A 24702-nucleotide genomic window follows, 5' to 3' on the forward strand; every position below is an offset into this window, starting at 1 on the left:
GCTGTTGGACGGGGTCCGTCTAATTACCACAAACTACACAAGCTTCACAAAGCTTCAGAAAGCTTCCTGGCAATACGTTAGTAATGAATAAATATGATAGGCTAGGCTGACCTAACCTAAACTAACCTAACCTCGTATTGGCATCCTTGGTGATATTTAGCGTCCTTTGATGTATGTATACGCCCTTTCACTGTATGTATATATGTATACGTATATATATATGTATACGTATATATATATATATATATATATGTACATGTATGTATGAGAGTGTGTACATGTATATATAATATTAATAATTTTGTAACTAGCGTCACAAATTGTTATTTGCTTAGCTAAACGAACTAGAGGGTTCAGTTCCTGAACCGATTATGTGCCTCTGTAATCCTTTACACCACCGCCCACGGGATGGGTATGGGGTGCATAATAAAGAAAGAAATAGAAGTGAATTGGTCTGATTAAGACTTTATGACCATGTAATCTATGTTTTGCTCCACTACTTACTGGTTGAGTATGGGGTGCATAACAAATAATAGCCTCCTTCGGGGGCGCCTTGTTTCTAAACGTGTTAGTCTTAAATCCTTTAATCTCAAATCTTGCTACAATGTACCTCTTAATATATGTTATGTACTCTCGCAACCCAATGTACCTTCTTGTATATAAATAAATAGATTTCAACTGTAAGGGGGTATGGTTTGCACCTTGTTATTCTAATAATGGATAAATAATTCTAATAATGGAAGCGCTAATTATATGAACAAGTGCCATGTATTTATTCAGACGAGAACAACAGCGAACACGCACTAGCGCATATACGAACAGAATAGTTTGTATGTACAAACTTCTCAGTGAACGAAGTTGTTTCTAGCCCAGTATCCGAAATTGCAGTATACGACTTGACGTGTGCTTGTATCGAAGCGATCTGAAACAGTTATGTACAATCCGACCAGTTCACCAGGCTGGCTCCCGGACTCGACTTTGACTCTTCGCAACCTTCAACCTTACCTTGTAAATGAGGTCCCAGCATCCCAAGCAAGTGTAGTTGAGTACCTCCCTGGCAGCTATCATGAGTCTCTGTACCTGTCCCCAGCTAACTCCTCAGATATTATTGATGCTGTATTATCCTCTTGAAACTAATTCCAGTAACTTTCCTGAGATAGGATAACATAACTCTCCTGCTGCTAGTTTCCTCAACTGTATGAATTCCTGATTTCTCATACCCTTAATCACTAGACCTACTAGAATTACTGATAGTACTGCCTCTGCTCTTGACCATATCTGGACTAACATAACCTCTCCACGGGTCCGTCTAATTACCGCAAGCTACCACAAGCTACACAAACTTCACAAAGCTTCCTGGCAATACGTTAGTAATGAATAAATATGATAGGTTAGGCTGACCTAACCTAACCTAATCTAACTTAACCAAACCTAACCTAACTTTCGGGAGCCGTCGGCCGAGCGGACAGCACACTGGACTTGTGATCCTGTGGTCCCGGGTTCGATCTCGGGCACCGGGGAGAAACAATGGGCAGAGTTTCTTTCACCCTATGCCCCTGTTACATAGTAGTAAAATAGGTACCTGACTACCAGGCGCCATGCAAGGGTTAAACTGACCATTTTCTTGACGTTGGGAAACCTTAGGAGGATGGGCTGGTCAGCCAGAATGTTGGACATTACCTGGATATGGAGAGCCAAACCCCTGGGAAATCAGAAGATAAACTATATGTATAGTCCAGCTCCAAGGAGAAGAGGAGCTGGATTCCTCTTCTCTTGATGCTGCTGCATCTGTAACCTCTTCACTACAATTTTACCATGAACAGAGTCAATTACCACTTCAAGTCAGACTATCAAAATCAACAATGTGCCAAAGCATAGGCCAATTATGGTTCTAGTGGCTGATTTATGTTGAGCAGTTATTGGCTTGAGATAGTATTATAACAGAACCCTAGATGCAGATTTGTATAGATGGCTTTGTCAGTACAGTATTAAAATATAAAACTAAATAAAAAATCATGCTTAATATTTATTTTTCAGATTGAATAAGCTGTATTAAACAGTTTCCAATACAGGCATTCCATGTAAATCAAATACAGTACTACCAGAGCTATTAGCATGCCTTTAAATCTATTCAGCCGAAGTTTTTCACCAGGCAAGTCTCCTCCTAGGAGATCTGTTTCACTTTCAAGTTTAAAAAGAGAATCTGATAAGACTGGTCAAGATATCTCTCACGATTTCAGCAAGATTAAACTCAATATTGGTGGACAGAATGCAACTTTTGAAGATGGAGAATGGATCTCGGGTAAGATGTACAGTATATCATAACTGCACTTTTTTTGTAGTCAGTATAATTGACTACATCCCTCTTGGAAAGTGTGCACATCAAATCACTACAGTATCTTGTTTTAACATTGAAAATGCTGTATTCATATGTACTGTATTATTAAACATTTAATGCAAATTGTTCAGTATACAGTATACACACAAAAAAATTATCAAGTTTTTTTATTTAATACCATAGTCTGTTAATTTCTCATCTAAATCACATATGCAAATATTAGGAGGAGGATCAAGAGGTCGTATGAATAATCGTGAGGTAGCACGACTTCAACAGCAAAATCAGACACTGCTGGAGGAAAATAACTTGCTAAAACTCAAGGTGGAGCTGCTGCTTGATATGGTAAGCATTCTGGTGTAAAATATTGTGTGCTAAATTGTAAAGGTAATTATTACCTAAAATCAAGTGTTACATATATATATGGTTTTTCTGGGGGGGGGGGGGGGGGGAGCCCCCATGAAAAACTAAAAACAGAGCTATCCAGGCTGATATGAATATACAGTATTAGACTTTGGCACCAGTCAATGTGCATGGAGTTCTAGGCCTACCAAGAACCATGAGCCAGAACTTGGCCCCTTCAGAAAGGCACGAGGAGCAAATGGCTTATAGAAACCCTCGTGCGATTGGAAGCAGTCTATGTCCGCCATCGACCAAGTCAGGCACCCAGAAAGGTAAGTGCCTCAAAACAAACCTCTATTCTGGTTAACATTGCTTCTGAAAGCCGAACTAGTGGACTGAACTCTCCAAATGAAAATGAGCAAATGAGCATGATGTCACCACGTCACCGCACTGCTGTTTGCGCAACCCCCACCTCCCTGGAAGGGGAAAGGGGGAGCCCCAGACCCTCATGCCGGCTACCCACACCCCAGTTCTTCGGCAGATGTGATTGGCAACGGTTGTGTGTCTCTGGCTCCTGTTTTCCTGTCTCCAGCTGTGTGCCTTGTGGCGTGGGCTGTGTCCTTGGTAGTGTCCGAGCTAGGAGTAATTTCACAGGTACTCGGGCTGCATGTGCCTAGGGGGTCACCTTCTCAGGTGCCCTATAAGTACCAGTACTGCCCTTGGGGTTTGGGTCCACCTTCCACATGTCACCTTGGAATCTACCTCCGCTGTCTCTTTTGCTGCTCGGTGATTGACCGCCCATGTAGTCAACTGGGGTGTTCATGCTTCCCCTGTTTGCCTCTGGGTAGGGGGTAGTTTAAGTCACTGGTTGGGTCACAGGGTGCTGTGCAGCTAGTTATTACCTCTCATAGCGGCCGACTCTGTTCTGCCTGGGTACGTTGTCCTCTTGTGGGGTTTTATTTTTGTTTTTGTATTTCCTGCTTGGCAGGGGGGTCTGCCTTTGATTGGTCACACTCTATTGTGTGACCACTTTGGTGGTTTTCCACTAGGCCCAAATAAGTAAATACTGAGACATACTGTCTCAGTATTTACTGAGTCTGTACAATCGGGTCTGGGAGTCGTCGTCAGTCCCTGAAGACTGGCTCGATGCTGTTGTCCTCCCTGTTCGGAAACCAGGGTCTCTCGGGTCATTTCCCAAGGACTTCTGCCCTATTGCTCTCATGAGTTGTGTCTGCAAGCTCTTTGAACGTATGGTCAACGTTCGTTTGATGTGGTTCTTAGAACACTATCGCCACCTCTCCCCTTCTCAAATTGGTTTTCGCAAGTGCCGCAGCACAACAGATGTCCTGGTGAACTTGGAGGTCTATATTCGTACTGCTTTTGCTGCGAAGACCTCCGTTGTTGCCGTCCTTTTTGACCTGGAAAAGGCTTACAACACTACCTGGCGGTATCATATTCTGTCTCAACTTCATTCTTTTGGCCTTTGTGGGAACCTCCCTCTCTTCCTCCAGAGCTTCCTCTCTCGTCGTTCTTTTCGTGTGCGGCTTGGTACTGCTCTCTCTGCCCCTTTTCAGCAGTATGAGGGTGTACCCCAGGGTAGTGTTCTGAGCACTACTCTTTTTCTAGTTGCCCTCAACGGTTTTCTTTCTTCTCTTCCTTCTGGCGTCTTCTCTGCTCTCTATGTTGATGATCTTACCCTTTGCTGTCGGGGTGATGATTCCCCTCTCCTTCAACGGCGGCTTCAACTTGCGATTGATGCCGTGTCGTCTTGGGCCACCGATCATGGCTTCAAGTTCTCTACTACTAAGACTTGTGTTATGACTTTTACTCGGAAGCATATCGTTCTTCGTCCCTCTTTGTCGCTTTATGGTCATCCCATTGTGTACAGGGATTCCGCGAAGCTTTTGGGGTTAGTCTTTGACACTCGTTTGTCTTGATCAGCCCATATCTCTTACCTCCGAGTTGAATGCTCTAAGGCCCTTAACCTCCTTAAGGTTTTGTCCCATACTTCTTGGGGAGCAAATAGGCGCACGCTCCTCTATTTGCACTCCTCTTTCGTCCTGTCTAAACTCGATTATGGTTGCCCTGCATACTCTTCTGCTTCTCCTTCTACTCTTCGCCGTCTTGATGCTTTGCACCATACTGGGTTGCGTCTCAGCTCTGGTGCCTTTCGTTCGACTCCCGCCCTTAGTTTGTATGTTGACACTGGCTTTCTCTCTCTTCAGGACCGCCGTGATCGCTACTGTCTTCGCTATCTGGCGCGGTCCTTCCAACATCCTTCCTCTCGCCTCTGTCGTGCATTGACTTTTTCTCCTCCTGTGGTTTCTGTTCCTCTTCATTGTCTCTCACTTTCTGTCCGGTTATCTCGCTTACAGAATTCTCTTTCTGTTCATATTTCTAATGTTTCTCCTCGTATTGTTCCTTCCTTACCTCCGTGGAGAGTCCCCCTTCCCAAGTTTTGTACGTCCTTGGCTTGTGTTACTAAAGCCTTTACCCCTCCTACAATTCTGAAAAGCCTCTTCCTTGAGCACTTTTCTTCGCACTCCCACTCTATTTCCATCTTCACCGATGGGTCTAAGTCTGCGGACGGTGTGGGCTACTCTGTTGTTTTTCCTGACCATACTTATATGTGTCGCCTCCCTTCGGAGGCTAGCGTCTTTACAGCAGAACTTTATGCTATTCTCTATGCTCTTTGTCTCTTGCTTTCTCATTCTCATTCCTCCTTTGTGGATGTAGTTGACTCTCGTAGTGCCCTCATGGCTCTAGGGTCCTTTAATCCTGTCCATCCGGTGGTCATCGAGATTCAACATTGGCTGTTTCTTATTTCTAGTAAATTTAAATCAGTAGAGTTTTGCTGGGTTCCCAGCCATATTGGTGTTTCTTTCAATGAGCGTGCGGATGCTGCTGCTAAGGAAGCTATCCGTTCTTGTCCCATCTCCTGTAAAGGTATTCCTTATTCCGACTTTTATCCTGTTATTCATTCTTCCATTCTTGCCCGTTGGCAGGGTTGTTGGTCCTCTGTGGTTGGTAATAAGCTGCGTACTCTCAAACGTAGTGTGTCCCTGTGGCCTTCCTCCTGCCACCGTAACCGACGGTGGGAAACTGCTTTGGCACGGCTGCGGGTTGGTCATACTCGCTTAACCCACGGTCACTTAATGGAGCGCCGCCCTGCTCCTTATTGTCCGAATTGCGTTGTCCCTCTTACAGTTGTGCATATCCTTGTTGAATGTCCTGACTTCCAGGACGAGTGTGTGTCTTGCTTTCCGACCGTCCCTCGCGGTCACTTGTCCCTCGATAGAATTCTAGGTGAATCGAATACTTTTGATATCGTTCGCCTTATGCGTTTTTGTTCTCGTATTGGCATTCTTGGTGATATTTAGCGCCCTCTGATTATTTCGTACTTTGATGGTGCTACATAGCCTTCCCGGTTTGGTGCCTTCTTTTGATAATTACCTTACCCTTACCTGATTTTAAAATTTGCACCAACGTTATATGACAAAGAGTACTGGGAAGATGGGACACCTCAAGCGTAGCCCTCATCCTGTAACTATACTTAGGTAATTACATTCATCACACCTCATCAACATGATAAACCATATATTCAGCTCTCAACCTGTTACATCACCTATATTGCTATCCCACCCACCTCATGCCAACATGCATTCACACACAAAGAGTATGGGAAAGACGGGACACCACGAGTGTAGCTCTCATCATGTAACTACATTTAGGTAGTTACTTCATCCACTCATTCACTATCCCAACAATTGCCAACCCATCTCATTAACCCCTGTATCCACCACCATATTTTCACCCCCCACCAACCAGTTACCCATTCTACATGCTCTGCCCTTCCACACCAGTTGTAAACAAATTTGTTAGTTATGATAGAATATCAGGTAATTATTACATTTTCATAGATTTAATTGATATTCTCCCTGGTGTAGCTCATAACACTTAAAACGAAATTGTGTCCAATTACTCATGTGCATATATTTTTCAGCTTACAGAAAAATCTGCCGATACTTTAATGAAAGACAAAGAGATCAGTCGACTGAAATCAAGAAATTCTAAGTGGAATTAGTGGCATGTTACATTTGACACTTTGTTGCAAAATACATTCATGATCATACAGTACTGTACTTGTATACTATTTGTTTTTCACATTGTAATTTGAATTTTGTATTATATATTTTGAGCTGTCAATTTGATCTATCATTCATTATTATTGTGTTTATTAAGTTGTATGTAACATACTGTACTGTATATTGAATGGCACACTTTCTCAGTGTATTATGAACATATATTCTTTCATAATTTTCAGAATTGGAGCATAGTACAGTGTCACCTCAAAAATCCAGACCTCAGTATAGCAAATTTCATAAAAATCCAGACCAAATTTGTCCACCAAATTTTCCTCCAAATCTGTCCACCAGAGTTTCTTAAAAAAAAAAAAAATCTGATGACATGGTGAAATCTGGATCGTAGGTTTATCACATCAAATAATTTCCATATTTTTTTTCATATTTCTGGGGAATCCCCTTAGGCTCCCTGAAGTTATCTTGCTGAGATGGCTCCCAACTACTAGGTCACTTTAGCCATGGAGTTCTGTTCGGCTCACTGGGGACCATGAGCCAGAACCTGGCTTCCCTCCTCAAGGTGCAGAGAATGGGTGACACTCCACCACCCGACCAAGAAAGTATCCTTCGATGATGCCGTTTGTGGTTATGAAGTACGGTGTGAAAGGCTTAGTACATGAAATGAGTATGTATGTGCAATGAAAAGCATTGTACATGCTGTACAGTACTATAACCTTATTCTGCTACCAACTGCGTTCCAGAAATATAAGGAAAAAAATAAATAAATAAATATAGATTTTTACATTATAAATAATATTTATACCCCACTATTGTTTTTATATTATTTGCATGTTTAAACATGCATAATATATACTGGTAAATACAGTATGCATCAACATGTATTGTATCATTTGTTATAAGAAAAGTCCATAAAATTTGTTGTAAATAGAAAATATGGGCTAAATTGATAAAAATCTGGGTGTTGCACAAATCTGACTTGGGTCCAGAACGATTTAATCTGAATTTTTAAGGTGCACCTGTACTGTGCCGTACAATATTTGCTTGACTGGCATTAGAATCTCTCGTATTTATATGTTTAAAATACAGTATTATTATTAATATGCAATGACTGTGTTTATTTTCCCTTTCATTCTTCACAGCTTCCCATACTCAACACTAGGTGGTTGTAGAGTTTGGCTTCCTGTTTGTTTCTCTGCAGCTTTAGGTCAGTGCAAATTCCCAGTTGCTGACTTATTTATTAATGCACTACCAGTGCATTAATAATGGATAGAGAATAACGAGAATAGCGAGAGTTAACTACTTCCTCAGTCCTGTGCTAGGTAGGCATTCATTAGCATACCTGGATGACGTGGTTATCTACTCCAGGTCGTTTGATGAGCACCTGCGGGACTTGACTGAGACACTTTCATTGTTAGACAAGGCAGGGTTCAAATTAAATATCAACAAGTGCAACTTGGCATCTCAGAAATTCAAATTTCTGGGGTTCCAGGTGAGCACAGATGGCATCCACCCTGACCCAGACTCATGCCGCGCCATTGCTGAGATGCCCAGGCCTAGGTTAGCAAGGGATGTGCGCAGGTTTCTGGGAGCAGCCAGATACTTCCGCCACCATATTGAGGGATTTGCTAGTATAACAGCGCCTTTAACTGACCTTGTAAAGAAGAATGCTAAATTTATGTGGACCTTAGAACACGATGAGGCTTATACTAGGCTCAAAAGTCAATTAATTACCGCCCCGGTATTAGCTGTGCCTGACTTTGATAAGGAGTGGGAGGTGCATACAGACGCTAGTGGCATTGCCATAGGAGGGTGCTTAATGCAGCGTGATTCAGAGAACCATCCTCACCCTGTGGCGTATTTCAGCAGAAAAGTCAAGGGACCGGAGGTCAGATACTCAGCCACAGACAAGGAAGCGCTTGCTGTGGTTGAAAGTGTTCGTTATTTTGAGCCTTACCTATTCCAACGTCATTTTGTTATTTTCACAGATCACAGAGCTCTCACATATATATTTAAAAAGAAAACGAAGTGTCCCCGGATGTCCCGTTGGTCTCATGAGCTGTCAGCTCACTCGTTTCAGATCCTTTATAAGCCTGGACCATCTCACGTGGTGCCAGACACATTGAGTAGGAACGTCGCGTCAGTTAACGTAAATGTCAACATTGAAACTATTGCAAGTGATAAAATGAGGAGCCGAGGGGAGTAGTCAGGAGGCTCAGAGGAGGAGCTAGGTCTGGGCACAATGTAGCAGGGGCTATAGAGCCCGGTCTTCCAACACAGTCCGACTCTGAGGCTTGGTCACTCACCCCACGAGCCTGAGAAGTCATAAGAGGAGCACTATTCAGCAGCATGAAAACGAGAGGTAATACTTTCATTCACGAATGTGCCCCCACATCCAACACGGAGCCACAATTAGAAGATAGGACACCCAACAAGAGACATGTTACCGGTCTTACTGCCCCCCCCCCCCCCAAGGGTGCATCGTGAGTATATTCCCCACAAACGCCACAATAAGAACCGTCAGTCCGTCGAGATCTGGTTAAGTGACGAAAGGAGGATTGACAATAAATTAAAGCGTCCCCTCGCTCGCAACGTTGGGTACCACAGTTCTACAGGTGAGAGAGTATGCCTCCCTAAACACCCGGGCGTCAAAACAGAAGTAGTCCAAAAGAATAATCAAGACTGGCAAAAGGTCGGCGGGAAATGACAATTAGAAAGGAGAAGAGGGTAGAAAGGAGAAGAGGGGGGGGGGAGAAAAATGAAACGCAAGGAAAAGGAAAAAATATCTGGCACAATTGGAGAAGACAACAGCAAAGGCCTCAAAAGAACAGAAGACTCACCCATGGAGTATCACACTTCGGTAGCCGCCCACCAAGGGCCCCCCCCCCTCCCTCACGACGACAACAGGCCGGATAGGGAGGGAGCACCACGACAAGGCGACACCGCGGAGGGAAGACGGGAGGCAAGCAGAAATCACCCACGTGACCAAGAACAGCACACAAGCGCTCCCTCGTCTTGTCAGGGCAACACCCATAAAGGTGTTTTTTTTTATAATAGAATCAAAAGTGCATATAGTGCGGCATAGTACTATAAAATCTACCTATAGGCAAATAATAAAAATTATTTTATTCACTTTATTACGATTAATAATAATCTATGACATATTTATACACAAAACACATGGCAGAATAATCTTCCATCAAAAACTAATTATTGTCAATTTTTTTTTTGTACAAGCTTATTAATAGGAAAAGTGATCAATCTATACACAACATTGCAGAAGTAAGGATTATGTGAACTCTTCAATCACTAAACTTAATCTCCAGTTAATGACTTAATGACTTCATATGAAATTACAGCAGAACTCCAAGACAAATTATCTTCATTTTACTTTTACACTTACTCTCTGATTTGCGTGTTTACCACTTCACTTTCCCAAGCTATACGTGTAGAATTTTTAGTGTTAGACCAAACACCAAAGATGTTAAAAAGTTTCCCTGATGCTGATATTAAATTTAATAGTGTACAGTATATGATACTTGACGGAGTTATAGTGCTATTACTAAAATTTCTGATAGCAGAAAACACTAATACTTGCCCAAGTGAGTTTTAGTGTGGTATTCCAATTAGATTTTTACACATATCACTAATGCAAGAAGATTAACTGAAAATTATTCATCAAAATGTGTGATTCAATATTCAAGACTGTACTGTATAATTATGAGCAGAGTTGAGAATGCCAGTTTCATGTCTGTATAAGGCAATTTTTTTTTTTTTTGGCTGTAATGATGGGCAAAAAGTATTTGAGTTCTATGGACGCAATGAACTTTACAAAAGAAAAGGCACTAATACACCTGACACTTGCTATAAAAATAGTCAACTTTTATGGCATTATTACAAAGTTATGAATTTACAAGTTGCTTCAACTGTTAATTTTCATTTGTATGAAAAGTCTCATGAAACTTCAGTAAAGGTTTATGCTAACCAATTATCTATCATAAATATCTACCAGAAATAATGATCACTATAACTACCCTCAAATATCATCCCTAAGTTAATTATAAATAAAAAACTCTGCCTCCAAACAAACTTAAGCCATAGCAATTAAAGCTATGGAGATGTGGAGAAATGGGTTTATAACAAAATCTAAACTAGTATTGTTTATATTTGATATGGTTCTCCATCCAATTGTAAAAAAGGCTCATATATGGATAAAGTCGCTTGGATCAAAGAATTATTCTCACTTTTCCTGTTTATTATATACTGTGTGTGTGTGTGTGTATGTATACACTCGCCTAATTGTGCTTGCGGGGGTTGAGCTCTGGCTCTTTGGTCCCGCCTCTCAACCGTCAATCAACAGGTGTACAAGTTCCTGAGCCTATTGGGGTCTATCATATCTACACTTGAAACTGTGTATGGAGTCAGCCTCCACCACATTACTTCTAATGCATTCCATTTGTCAACCACTCTGACACTAAAAAAGTTCTTTCTAATATCTCTGTGGCTCATTTGGGCACTCAGTTTCCACCTGTCCCCCCTACTGCGTGTGCCCCTTGGGTTAAAAAAAACTGTCTTTATCTACCCTGTCGATTCTGTCGAGAATCTTGAATATGGTGATCATGTCCCCCCTAACGCTTCTGTCTTCCAACGAAGTAAGGTTTAATTCCTGTAGTCTCTCCTCGTAGCTCATACCTCTCAGCTCGGGTACTAGTCTGGTGGCAAACCTTTGAACCATTTCCAGTTTAGTCTTATGCTTGTCGTGTGTGTGTGATATATATATATATATATATATACTGTATATATATATATATATATATAATGTCATACCTAGTAGCCAGAACTCACTTCTACGCCTACTATGCAAGGCCCGATTTGCCTAATAAGCCAAGTTTTCATGAATTAATATTTTTTCTCTAATTTTTTTCTTATGAAATGATAAAGCTACCCATTTCATTATGTATGAGGTCAGTTTGTTTTTATTGGAGTTAAAATTAACGTAGATATCGGACCAAACCTAACCAACCCTACCTAACCTAACCTAACATATCTTTATAGGTTAGGTTGGGTTAGGTAGCCAAAAAAGTTAGGTTAGGTTAGGTAGGTTAGGTAGTCAAAAAAACATTAATTCATGAAAACTTGGCTTATTAGGCAAATCGGGCCTTGCATAGTAGGCTGAGAAGTGCGTTCTGGCTACTAGGTACGACATATATATGATGTGTATGTGTATATATATATATATATATATATATATATATATATATATATATATATATATATATATGATGTACCTAGTAGCCAAAATGCACTTCTTGGCCTACTATGCAAGGCCCGATTTGCCTAATAGGCAGAGTGATTTTCTTTATTTTCAATAAATTGTTTCCAATTAGTTTATTTGAATAATTATTATTATATTGGGAACATAAATTATTGACTTAGTTGTGTTAGGTTTAGATAGGTTAGGTTAGGTAAGGTTTGTTAGGTTCGGTCATATATCTACGTTAGTTTTAACTCAAATTTCAACAAATTAACTTTATTTATAAGTTAATTTGTTGAAATTTGAGTTAAAACTAACGTAGATATATGACCGAACCTAACCTATCTAAACCTAACCTAACACAACTAAGCCAATAATTTATGTTCCCAATATAATAATAATTATTCAAATAAACTAATTGGAAACAATTTATTGAAAATAAAGAAAATCACTCTGCCTATTAGGCAAATCGGGCCTTGCATAGTAGGCCAAGAAGTGCATTCTGGCTACTAGGTACGACATATATATATATATATATATATATATATATATATATATATATATATATATATATATATATATATATATATATATATATATATATATATATATATATAATATATATATAATATATATATATACATTTTTTTTTTTTCAAAAAAATGTATGTATATATTCAAGAAAAAAGCAGATTGGTAGTCTACCGTTTGCTCAGCACTACGATACAAATATATGTAACCAATTTTCTTCAGAGGCCAAGGAGAGAAGTAATGACATTCCTAGCTGAGGCAAACCATGTTATAAACCTGTTTAATGACAATACTATGTCTCACTTTAGATCCATTCTAAAATGCAGGGAAAAACAATCATCACTGGACGGGGGACGTCCTCGCCACTTTACACATTCGTTATAAACTAAGTACAGTACAAGTAAAGTGAGAATAAATTTGCATTTCTTGCATCTAACGTGTTTAGGCTTTCTGTATGATTTATGCATACAAGATTTGTTAGTAAATAATTATCAAAAGAAGGCGCCAAGCCGGGGAAACTATATAGCACAAGGCTTGTATACTTAAGAGTATACATAATTCAATGAAAAATACTTTTGTGTGTGTAAATTTTTTTTTAAAGGGTGGGGGGTGGGGATGGTCTTGAACGGATTAATCCAGTTTACATTATTCCATACAGGAAAAAATTATTCGGTACTCAAACAGATCAGCACTAACAGCCTTTTGGAATGAATTAAGTTCAAGTACCGAGGTATCACTATGTAGTGTATTACATATATTATATATATATATATATATATATATATATATATATATATATATATATAATATTATATATATATATATATATATATATATATATATATATATATATATATATATATATATATATATATTGGTAATACCGTATAATATTCATAGGTGTAGTAATATGATATGTCCTTTGATATTTACAGTTGAATTAAATTAATACTTCCATACACAATTTAATTTTAAGATATCTTTTATTTTGACTGTTAAGTGACTAGAGTTAGAATTTAGAATATTTTACACATCTTAATATTCAGAATTTTTTTTAATTTTTTTATTTTATTTTCTTATGACCAACCATTATGAAATACATAACATTTCAGTCAATTAAGAAAACAGGTCTGCTAAATTTTTAGTGACTATGTCTTTAAGGTCATACAGTAACAGTTATACTTTAGGTAAATACTTCCTTTGTTGAAAGCCTTATTATGAACAATACATACTCAAAGTATTTGTAATGCAAAATTTTTTAATTGTTCGAACAAAAATCCTTGCTAAAATTATATCCGAGGTACACATTATGCCACCGTTATATTGTAGTAATATTATGTCAGACAAAGCAAAGGACATTCTGAAACAATGTACAGTACAGTATATCAATATCACTGCTCCAGATACTAAACCAAATATACATTGTGGGGAAACAATGGACTACAGGTTTTAAAATGGGGAGCAAATCAACTTGTCCCGTGGAATTGGAAGTGTAACCTCAATGACCTATTTCAAACACACGACAAGTACAATATTGAAGTTTCGTGAAAATTTAAAAAATTGACTCGGTCCACACAAACAGTTTACAAAGCAATACGGCTAAATAATGGCTGAAGAGGAATGTTTCATCCTGAGTTAACATAATAGAAAACAAAGCCATCATAAATTAAAGGTGACAGTATGTATTTGCAAGCTAACTTTTCAATATCTGCTTTTAACAAATACTGTGTTCTACTTTTAGTTATATGCAAATATTTTAATTTTAAATATAAAACAAAATTAATATTGATAAATCAAAATATTATATAAACTTTTTCAACTTTTGATGAATTTTTATTCATACATTCCAGAGTAAACAACCCAGTTATAGAGAGTAAATAATGTTCAGTATCAAGAAGTGAAAGATATAGAAGTCAATTTCTGTGTTATAGTTGTACAGTATTGTGCTTTGAATGACTTACACCTCTTATTTGGAAAACAATGCACTGCTCATATTGTGTGTAATTACCCAGCCAAGTGTAGTTACAGGATGAGAGCTACACTAGTGGTGTCCCATCTTCTCAGTACTGTCGTATAATGCCTTGAAACTACAGTACTGGCGGTTTTGGCCTCCATCTTCTCATTTAACTTGTTCCACAACCATCTACCACGGCTTGCAAGAGAAAACTTTCTAATATTTTTTCAGCACCTTTGTTTCCTTAACTTGAATCTGTGTCCTCTTGTTCTTGAAGGTGCTGGTTTCAGGAATGCCTTTGTCAATTTAGTTGATTCCTGTTATCAATTTGCAAGTGGTGATCATATCACCTATTTCTTTATCTTCTAGCTTTGACATTTTTAACACCTCTATCCTCTCTTCGTAACTGTTTTTTTTAGTCTCGGAAGCCATTTTGTAACATGCCTTTGCATCTTTTCCAGTTTATTGATGTGTTTCTTGAGATATAAGTACCATACAACTGCTGCATAATCCAATTTTGGTCTCACAAAAGTCATGAACAGTTTCTTTAGTATTTTCACCATCCATGTAATTAAAAGTGATTCTAAAGTTGGAAAGCAGTGTGTGTGTATTTGTTTTAGAGATAAATATCACCCACGAATTCAATACAGATGTAAAAAACACTAGCTGAACATGGAAACTAATTTTACTCTGGGATCTTCCAGAACTGCATACAATTACACTCTCTTGCTCCCTGACAAAGCAACTCAACTCTAGCAATAAGTTAGAGCTATTTCACCAACATTAAAAGTAATATTTTAATATGCTACTACAGTACAGTATTTCATCAGGTTATTTTGACAATATTTTACTTTATTTATATAGTAATTAAATTTATTTTCAATGATAATTGGAGGCTGTATGTTACGAACTTGTATAATATTCAAGTTTATAAAACATGCTTCACCCTCCGAATATGACACTATCTTTCCTATATCAGTGGTTTTATGTTTTGAGCCACAATTAAATTATCAGCTCTTTGCCTATAAAGTACAGTACAGTATATATGAATCACATACAACTACAATAAGTTTATCTGCAGCACTCATAGAATTGAGAGCATCATTCTTTCTCTGATATTTTAGCCTATAAAATCTTTTAACATGTCAAATAACATTAATTCAAAAAACTTGTGGAGCTGATCTATCAGCTATGTGTTTGGCTCTCTTCAGTGTTGTTCCACGCTTGATCTGGTCTAGAAGCGACTCTCTGAGAGCAGCTGATTCGGCACTACTTTTCTTCTCAGTACCCATAGTTTTGCTTGCAATCCACTGTCGTACTTTTGAAGCCTTCTCACTGGCACCCGAGCCTGAACGCTGGACCTGAGCTCCTGGAGCACTGCCATTTGGATGAGGCTTTGGGTTGGGTAGAGGAGCAATGCCGGGGAGAGCTCTTTTAGAACAAAGCCGTGGTGATACGAGACAAGTCGTACTCTCTACACCTAGTTGTCTCAGTGAGAGTTTTTCATTTAATGATTGCAAAAATGCTTGTTGGTTAGGATCCCTGTTTGTCCCTATACCTGGCTGGTAGGCATTACTTGGCACATCAGCACAGGCATTTAATGTTTTGGGAAGAGGCTCCTGCTGTAACTGCCTTGAGTTACGTTGGCTAAATGTTGAGTGTTGATGCAGAGTTGTCTGATATTCCATATGTTGACTCTTGTTTAAATAGACATGATCTTGCCTGATAGTCTGAAGTGTTGGATAATGTGTTGGAGATTGTGAAGGACTATTTACAGCCATGCCTTCCTGCACAGATCCCAAACATGCACGACTCATTTGTGGTGACTGGCTGCCTTCTCTTATTCGTTGGTAGTGTTTCTGGAATTGTTTGGATGCCTGCTGTGCAAGCTTGGCATTCAGGGTTGTCATGAGGGATGCTCTGGCATCTTCTAAAGAAACTCTTCGTTCTTCCAAAATTTGAACTGCTTTGTGTGCTTGATCCTTACAGCGTAAGGATTGTGATCTACGGTGAGTTACTGGTGAAGGTGGCTGGTGTTGACTTTCTTGTAAAGTTTTTACAGTATCGCTAACTGTCATTACACGTTGCTGTAAACATTTATCTTGGATGGGTGCTGGGGGACCAAATGGATCACATATAAATCTGACTCCCTCTGGAGTTGTCATATCTGTATCAGGAGCAGGGTTAGCTTCTTCTGTGCCATCTTCCAACAAGAAGGCTGGAGGAGGGGGAAGGTTTTCCAAAGATCCTACAGGTGTGCTAGATTCGCTGTCTGTACGTTGTAATGGGCTATTATTGCTGCTTCCCTGGCTAGGGCTTGCATTTTCACCAGTAATTATGCTGCCATTTACACTACTGCTACTGCTGAGAGTACCAGCAGAAGTCAGGTGTGTGGGAGAGTTGTTCAGACTTGTGCTAGACAATTCATGATTTAAATCAGTCAGTGGTGTAACAGAGGGATTTGTTGATGTTATGGAAGATATTGATGGTGTTCGCCGAACAGGAGGTGGAGGTTTTTGCCCATGAGAGCCAGAACGTCTTAATGTACTACTCCGTGGTGAAGCAACACCTGAAAAGTTAGCAATAAAAAACAAGATAAAATAACAAACTTGCACATCAACTCTACAAAACAAATTAATATGCATTAAAGTAAATATAAACATTTCATAAATATAAATAATACACCTAAATTTTTTTTCTCAATTTTATAACCTTATCTGGGGGGAGCCCCGTCAGCTCCCCGGTGCTTTACCGGCTGATATGCTAATGTCAGACTTTGGCATCAGTCATGTGTATGGAGTTCTAGGGCCTACCGGGGACCACGGCCAGAACCTGGCCCCCTCAGAGAGGCAAGGGGAGCAATGGCCTATAGAAACCCCCGTGTGGTAGGAAGCATTCTATGTCTGCCATCGACCGGGTCAAGCATCCAGAAAGGTAAGCATTCCAAAACAAACCCCTATTCTGGTGAAAATTGCTACCTAAAGCCAAACTAGTGGATAGAACTCTTCAACAGAAAACAAGGAAACTAGTATGACGTCATACGTCACCGCGCCACTGTCTGCGCAGCTCCCCCCTCCCCGGGAGGGGGAAGGGGAAGCCCCAGACCTCCCATGCCGGCTATCCAGCCATCAGTTCTTCGGCTGATGCTATAGGCACCGGTTATGTGCTCCGGCTCCAGTGGTTGTTTCAGCACTGTACCTAGAGTGTGGTGTCTGTTTTCTAGGTGGTGCGTGAGCCGGGAGTGATTCTCCAATACTCGGGCTGCATGCGCCTAGGGTTCCCTTCCCTAGGTGCCCTGTAAGTACTGCCCTTGGGACTTGGGGCCACCTTCCACAAGTTCCTTGGGTCCTGCCCCTGTTTGGCCATTTACTGCTTTGTTTTCGGCCGCTCTTTGTGTGCTCGGGTGTTCTGTCTCCCTTGTTCGCCTTAGAGTAAGGGGCAGTTTTTGCACTGGTGGGGCGCGGGGTACTGTGCAGCTTGTCTTTACCAGTCATAGTGGCCGGCTCTGTTCCGCAAGGGTACGCTGTCCTCTTGCGGGGTTTTCTTTTTCTATTTGTTTATCTACCTGGAAGGGGGTCTGCCTTCGTTCTTGCCCCTTGTGTTCTGAGTATTTTCTCGTGGTACCCCCTGCTAGGTCCCCGTGAGTGTACACATCCCGGGGGTTCAGCTCTTAGAAAGTTGTTTGGTAGCTTTGGGTGCCGGTTAGCAGTACCCTGCCAGGGATTACCTGAGCGCGAGTCCTCTTATAGTAAACGCTCGGGACCCTGGGAAACCCCTGGGGGCGCGCGGGTCAGATGGATGTGACCCCAGAGTCCCCCCCTCGCTTCCAGCGAGTTTGAGGGTTGCTCTCACCCTTTGTCTCTGGGTGACTCTCTCTTTTGCCTCCGTCTGCTGCCTGTGGGGTCGGTGACACCTTCGACCCGGAGTCCTGCGAGTTTGGTTGCTCGTTGTGGCTCGGTTACCCAGTTGTGCTGAAAAAGTGGGTGCGGGCAGCAGGGGCGTTGCACTTGAGCCTTGGTGGTGGCAACGTTCTCGTGGTTTCCTCCCCGGGAGCCCCGGGGCTGCCCCGTTGTAGTTCGTTTTGGGACTTGGGGGTGTTGGTTGCTTCGGTTCCATCCACGCCCCCTTGTCTTTCCCCTGGATCACCCTTCCTGCCTGCATCCGGTTCCTTACCGTCTGTAGGTTCGGGGCGGGGCCCGAACGTCATAGGCCCTGATGGGCCATGACGCAAGTGTTCGAGTCCGTATCCGCCGGAGGCGGCCAGTGCGCCCACGCTGGAGAGGATGGGAGCAGCGAAGGAGTCTCTCCACCCCAGAACGCAGGGAAAAAACCTCATGAATTCCACACAGCGGCACCCCAGAACACCCCCAAAGCAACGGGGCACGGATGGGAATAAGAAAAGAACGAGAGGCGAAGCCCCCCCCGAGAGAATTGGAGCAAAACACGTGTGCACACAGCCCGGAACCAAAACAAACTCCCACGGCGCATGCGCAGGACGCGAAAGAAAGTAGCCCAACCAGGCGAGAAGTAGCCCAATAAGGCGAGAAGTAGCCCAACCGGCTACAAGGAGCACAAATGGTCACAAAGGAACCCAAACGGCGACAAGGAGCCCAAACGGCGACAAGGAGCCCAAACTGCTACAAGGAGCCCAAACGGCTACGAGGAGCCCAACCTGTCCAGAACAGAAGGAACCAGTATGGAGGCAAACTCTGGGACACGCAGGAGGAAGCCGCAAAGGCCAACCGCACCGCAGGCGAAGAGATGCGGTTAGCCGAAAACCTCCTGAAGACGGAACCGAAGAAACCACAGGGACACGGAACCGAACCCGGGGAGGAGCAGAACCCAAGCCCAAATCGTACGCAGAGGGGGAAAAGAAAACCCCACTCCTCGTAACAGTAAGCCCCGCTCAGAAGGACTGAAATCCAGGCGGGGCGCAATGGAGCCCAAAGCCCCCAAGGCCGCTCCTCCCCAACCCCAGGAGCCTCTGCACCAGGCCCCGGGGCCAAGTCGACCTCCAAAGCCCCGGCCTCACAAGAAAAAGCCGGGGCAGCTGAGAGAGCTGAAAGAGAAGGGGGCCCACTGGTCAAAACCCCAGAGCATCGGCCGGAGGAACAGACTTGAATGCCTCCGCAGCTACCCCGGACGGGGCAACCCCCGAAACTGCCCAAGTCTCAGAACCTCTAACCCCGCCCTGACCCCGAAGCCTGCAGATGCGTAGGGGCCGGAAGCAGGAGGGGGAAAAACAAGGGGGCGTGGAAGGAACCAAGGCTGAAGCGACCAAAACCACCCAAGTCTGGGTCCCTACACAAGCGGGGCAGCATCGGGGCGTCCGGGGAAGCAACAAACCAGAGCGCGTTGCAACATCCTACCCTGCAACGCGCGAGCTGCCTGCACCCACGGGAATTCATCAGCAGACTGGGTGAATGGAGTCACGAACAAGCAACAAAGCTCGCAGGACTCAAGGGTCGAATGTGTCACCGACCCAACAGGCAGCATGACGGAGGCAAAAACAAGGAGTCACCCTGAGACAAAGGGACAGAGCAACCCTCAACTCGCACAAAGTGAGAGGGGACGCAAGGGTCTCCACTATCGGACCCGAGAGCCCCCGGGGGGTTTCCCAGGGCCCCTAGACTGGGTCTGCTAAGGGTCTGCGCCCCAAACTACCAAGCAAACTGCTAAAGCTGAACCCACGGGACGTGTCCACTCGCGAGGGCAAAGCAGGGGGTGCCACCACACAAACGAACCTAATATAAGGGGGGAGGGGGAACAAGGAAGACCCCCCTACCAGGCAAAAACAAAAATAAAAGAAAAAAAACACACAAGTGGACAACGTACCCAGAGGGAACAGAGCCGGCCGCTGTCATAGGTGAAAACTAGCTACGCAGTACCCTGCACCCCACCAGTGCGATAACTACCACTTAGCCCAAGGTAAACAAGGGAGTGAAACCCCCAAACCCTCGGGGCGGCTAAACGCCAAGCAGCGAAAAGCCAACAGAGGTATACCCAAGGTGACTTGTGGAAGGCAACCCCAAGCCCCAAGGGCGGTACTTACAGGGCACTCAGGGAAGGTGACCCTAAGCACATGCAGCCCGAGTACCTGAGAATACTACTCCCAGCTCACACGACCACCGTAAGAGCAGCACTGCAAACAAGTCACAGCACTGAGACAAGACTGGAGCTTGAGCCACACGACCGTGCATGATCCCATCAGCCGAGGAACTGAGGCGGGGATCGCCGGCGCGGGGGTCTGGGGGTCCCCCTTCCCCCTCCCGGGGAGGGGGGAGCTGCGCAGACATGCGGCGCGGCTCGCGTGACGTCATGCTTGTTAGTTCGTTTTCCTGGGGGAGTTCTGTCCACTCGTTTGTCGATTTTGTTGTTTAACCAGAATAGGGGTTTGTTTTGTGGCGCTTACCTTTCTGGGTGCCTGTCCCGGTCGATGGTAGATATAGAATGCTCCAAATCACATGTGCATTTCTATGGGCCATTGCTCCCCATGCCTCTCTGAGGGGGCCAGGTTCTGGCTCGTGGTCCCCGGTAGACCTAGAACTCCACCAACATCGACTGATGCAAAATAGTTAGGGTATCCATATCAGCCATGGATAGCTCCGGGGAGCCGTAGGGGCTCCCCCCAGAAAATCAGTCTAGATGGTAAACAAGTTTCTAAAACAAACTGCAAATTGTTATAAAATCAGTGAACTAAACATTATTCCTTTCAAGTAATAACCAAACCCTAAGATTCTGCATCTATATTAAATAACAAACATTACACGTGATAACTGATAATCTAACATTAGAAAATGCCTGGAAAAAGTTGAAAGTGAACAACTTTTGAGTACCTGCTTGAGAGAGGTGTCGGCGAAGAACCACCCTTCCTGGCTCATAGTGATGAGAGGCTTCATCTGAGTAATGGTGCAGCATGCAGTACTGGCTTGTATCAATCTCTACACCCACGATTATTTCAATAAAAGCAATCAAAATATATTTAGTAAACATTGCAAATAAAACATTTTTTAACAAACTCATAGTGCAAGAACACTTTTTATCAGTATTTAGAATGATTAACATGCAAAAATCAGGATAATACATTAAGCTGTTGCACTTTAAAGTAACAAACTGTTTATAATAATCAAGCATTTAGAGCAATATAGTTTACCCTGGGAATCTAACACATACTTAGTTTAATGCAAAGGGCAAAAGTTCCCTAGTAATCCTTAACCCCCCTACACTGTGCATCTGTTTTATATGGCAACTCCTTGGTGCACAAGAACAAATTTATTTAAAAGAATTTTCTTTCTAATATTGTTAAAAGGCATCCCTAATCACAGGAAAAAATAAAATTGCTTAGCTGACTTTGGCAGTGGTGGAGAGGACATCTCATTATAATGTCAATGATTCACAAGCATTGATGGATGAGATGCCCGGAGGAGGCAGTCTGGGATAGGCATGTGGTGGGAGCTGCAGCGAATATATTTATACCGATTTACTTTAGTGTCGCCGATATGTTTTTTCACAAGTTTTTTGCAATTATGCAATAGTTTGTAATTTGAGAAATTTCTATAATGAAATGAGGGGAATATCAATACATACAAACACAATACAGTGGCCCCTCTGTTTATGAATTTAATCAGTTCCCAGAGACGGTTTGTAACCTGAAAATTCGCACCCAAAACAAATTTTCCCATAGGAAATAATATAAATTGAATTAATCCGTTCCATACTCCCAAAAACATTAATTCAAAATACATTTCATACCTAATACACACAAATATTTAGTATTATAGTACAGGGGTACCTCGGTTTAAGAGTTTAATCCCTTCCTGGAGACGGCTCATAACACGAAAACTCATAAACTGAAGCTAATTTCCCATAAGAAATAATGGGAAATTAATTAAACCATTCCTGACTACCCAAAACCCTCACTTCAAACTAAATTTTATACCTAATTCATCGAAATCTACACTACAAAACTATGTTCAAATTATTACTTACCCTTGCTGATGACTGCTGTTTGCGTATGGAAGATGGTAAGGAGGAGGTGGGAGGAGGAGAGGCGTTACTGTTTGGAAGGGGAGTCCCCTTCCAAACTACAGGCTTTCTTGGGACCCATTGCAAGATATATAATAACAACTTTTATGTTCAAATGGCCAAATATCCAACAAAACACTGTAAATCCTGGTGAATAATTGAGGCGGGATAGTCACTGGGCACGAGGCACTGGTAAACTGAGCGGCAATCGCTGTGCCACCACGCACTAGTCGGCCCGTACGCGTATCAACACCCTCGTATCCCGATACAAATTTTCCGAGCAAATCCTGCTTGTAACCCGAAAAACTCGTAACCAGGGGCACTCGTAATCCGAGGTACCACTGTATGTACAAGTTATAGCTTACCTTTATTGACGACTTGTGTTGGCATACGGAAGACAATGAGGAGTGGGGGAGGAGAGGTGTAAGTGTTTGGAAGGGGCGTCCCCTTCCATTATAACATCAGGCACTGAGATTTCTCTGGGGTACTCTGCCTCCTATGTTTTGCAGGCACCACTAGGAACTGATTTTGGCTCACTGCTTGCTTGCCTTACTAAGAATCTACCTAAAGACATTTGTTTTCCCTACATTTTAACACTTGTCTGTAGTAAGACATCACATTGTTTTAGCAACGGCCTGCTAAAGCTTTATCTTGGCGAGTCTTTTCAGCAAAACTTTGCAGTTCTTCCCATACTGCACACATTTTCTTAATTAATAAGGAAGGGGCTTCATTACTGAGGCCCCTTTCTCAGTAGAGGCCTCATTAAATGAGGCCTCTACTGCCTCCTCCTCCCCTGAAGATTATTTGTACAAATCTGAGTTGATTTGTTGTAGCTAGTTCAATAACCCATGTACCATTCTAATTTTTACGAATGATCTCTTGTTTTTCTTCTGTGGCATCCTCACATGAGTTTTCTTAGGTTGAACCTTACCAATGACTTTCTTGGGTCCCATGGCATGATATATAATAATTACTTTCATGTTTAAAACACAAAGAAGCCAAAAAACAAAAAAATTCTTGACAAAGAATTCAAGCACAATTGACACTAGACTGAAGGCACAGGTAAACTGAAGTGCACGGGAGACCGTGCCACCAGGAACCACATGCTCAGTGACTCATACGCGTGTCAACAAACTACGCAACTCGAGGCAATGCTCGTAACCCAACTGAAATTTTAAGAAGAAATTGGGCTCGTAACCCCAAAAATTTGTAAAGAGGGGCGTTCATAAGCCATGAATGCCGAGGTGTCACTGTATATTCATGTCATTCACATGTGCACAATACTGTACTATATTCTTTGAGCAATGAAGCATAATATTTTTGCTATTATCACACTGTATGCCCATTATATACTTACCTAGTTGTGCTTGCAGAGGTTGAGATCTGGTTCTCTTTGGTCCTGCCTCTCAACTTTCAATCAACTGGTGTACAGATTCCCGAGCCTACTGGGCTCTATATCATGTCTACATTTGAAAGTGTGTATTGAGTCTGTCTCCACCATATCACTGCCTAATGCATTCTATCACTGACACTGAAAAAGTTCTTTCTAACATCCCTGTGGCTCATTTGGGTACTCAGTTTCTACCTGTGTCCCCTTGTTCATGTACCACCCATGCTATATAACTATCTACACAGTTATGCACTATTATTAACCATTAAGCAGTTCTGGTAAGTATGATAATCTCAACCATTAATTCAAGTTTGACCCTGCACATTTTGCACTAAATTTTAATTTCATTAATTGAATATTTTTCTGAAGCTAGTATCTGTGAAAGTGTACCACACTACTGTACTAGATGCCATCAGTCGCAGCGTTCTACTGCCCTACTAGGGACCATGAGCCAGAACTTGGCCCCCCATCAGAGGTGCAGGAAGCATGGCGCTTGTGTAACATTTTTATTAATTTATTCATGTCTGCCATCACTGAGGAAGGCACCCAGGAAGTCGGTGAAACAAAAACCACTGCTGGCCTCAAATGAGGCACCAGTCTTGAAAACTACCAAAAGAACTCCCCCAGCAATGTAAACAAATGGTCGAAACTTCATGAAACTAGTGCAAGCTCATTTGCCTTGCCTCCCCCTTGTTTGAGGGGAGAAGGAAGGCAGTCCATGGACAGCTGTGTCAGGTCTTCTTTGTCACTCTGCCTCCAGTGTCTACTTTTAGCT

General features: G+C 42.2%; 2 protein-coding genes across 6 annotated transcripts in view; one reads left to right on the forward strand and one right to left on the reverse strand.

Annotated features, from left to right (window-relative positions):
* The first annotated feature begins 859 nt into the window (after nucleotides 1-859).
* Cby (beta catenin antagonist chibby) lies at nucleotides 860-7882 on the forward strand. 5 transcript variants are annotated; one of them, XM_045736461.2, is made up of 4 exons: nucleotides 860-1008; nucleotides 2038-2302; nucleotides 2562-2680; nucleotides 6681-7882. In XM_045736461.2, exons 2-4 carry the CDS (start codon nucleotides 2116-2118, stop codon nucleotides 6759-6761), a joined length of 387 nt encoding a protein of 128 aa, XP_045592417.1. In that variant the 5' UTR covers nucleotides 860-1008; nucleotides 2038-2115; the 3' UTR covers nucleotides 6762-7882. The 5 variants fall into 5 exon arrangements, with proteins under 5 accessions (XP_045592417.1, XP_045592416.1, XP_045592419.1 ...); XM_045736460.2 differs by having other exon boundaries at nucleotides 875-1032; XM_045736463.2 differs by having other exon boundaries at nucleotides 875-1032; nucleotides 7224-7882.
* A 5914-nt stretch (nucleotides 7883-13796) lies between these two features.
* Nucleotides 13797-24702, reverse strand: part of LOC123754246 (mucin-4) — a gene marked incomplete in the record, with an annotated part of 115688 nt that continues 104782 nt past the window's right edge. Inside the window, 2 exon segments of the mRNA XM_069326358.1 lie at nucleotides 13797-17081; nucleotides 21349-21453. Of these exon segments, the coding sequence (XP_069182459.1) occupies nucleotides 15673-17081; nucleotides 21349-21453 (1514 nt within the window).

This window comes from Procambarus clarkii, chromosome 18 (genome assembly GCF_040958095.1).
Source record: "Procambarus clarkii isolate CNS0578487 chromosome 18, FALCON_Pclarkii_2.0, whole genome shotgun sequence".
Taxonomy (NCBI): domain Eukaryota; kingdom Metazoa; phylum Arthropoda; class Malacostraca; order Decapoda; family Cambaridae; genus Procambarus; species Procambarus clarkii.

Coding starts and splice junctions, on each gene's coding strand:
- Cby (XM_045736461.2), top strand. CDS start 2,116: ATGCCTTTAAATCTATTCAGCCGAAGTTTTTCACCAGGCAAGTCTCCT. Junction 2,303..2,561: donor AGATGGAGAATGGATCTCGG/GTAAGATGTACA, acceptor TGCAAATATTAG/GAGGAGGATCAAGAGGTCGT. Junction 2,681..6,680: donor TGGAGCTGCTGCTTGATATG/GTAAGCATTCTG, acceptor TATATTTTTCAG/CTTACAGAAAAATCTGCCGA.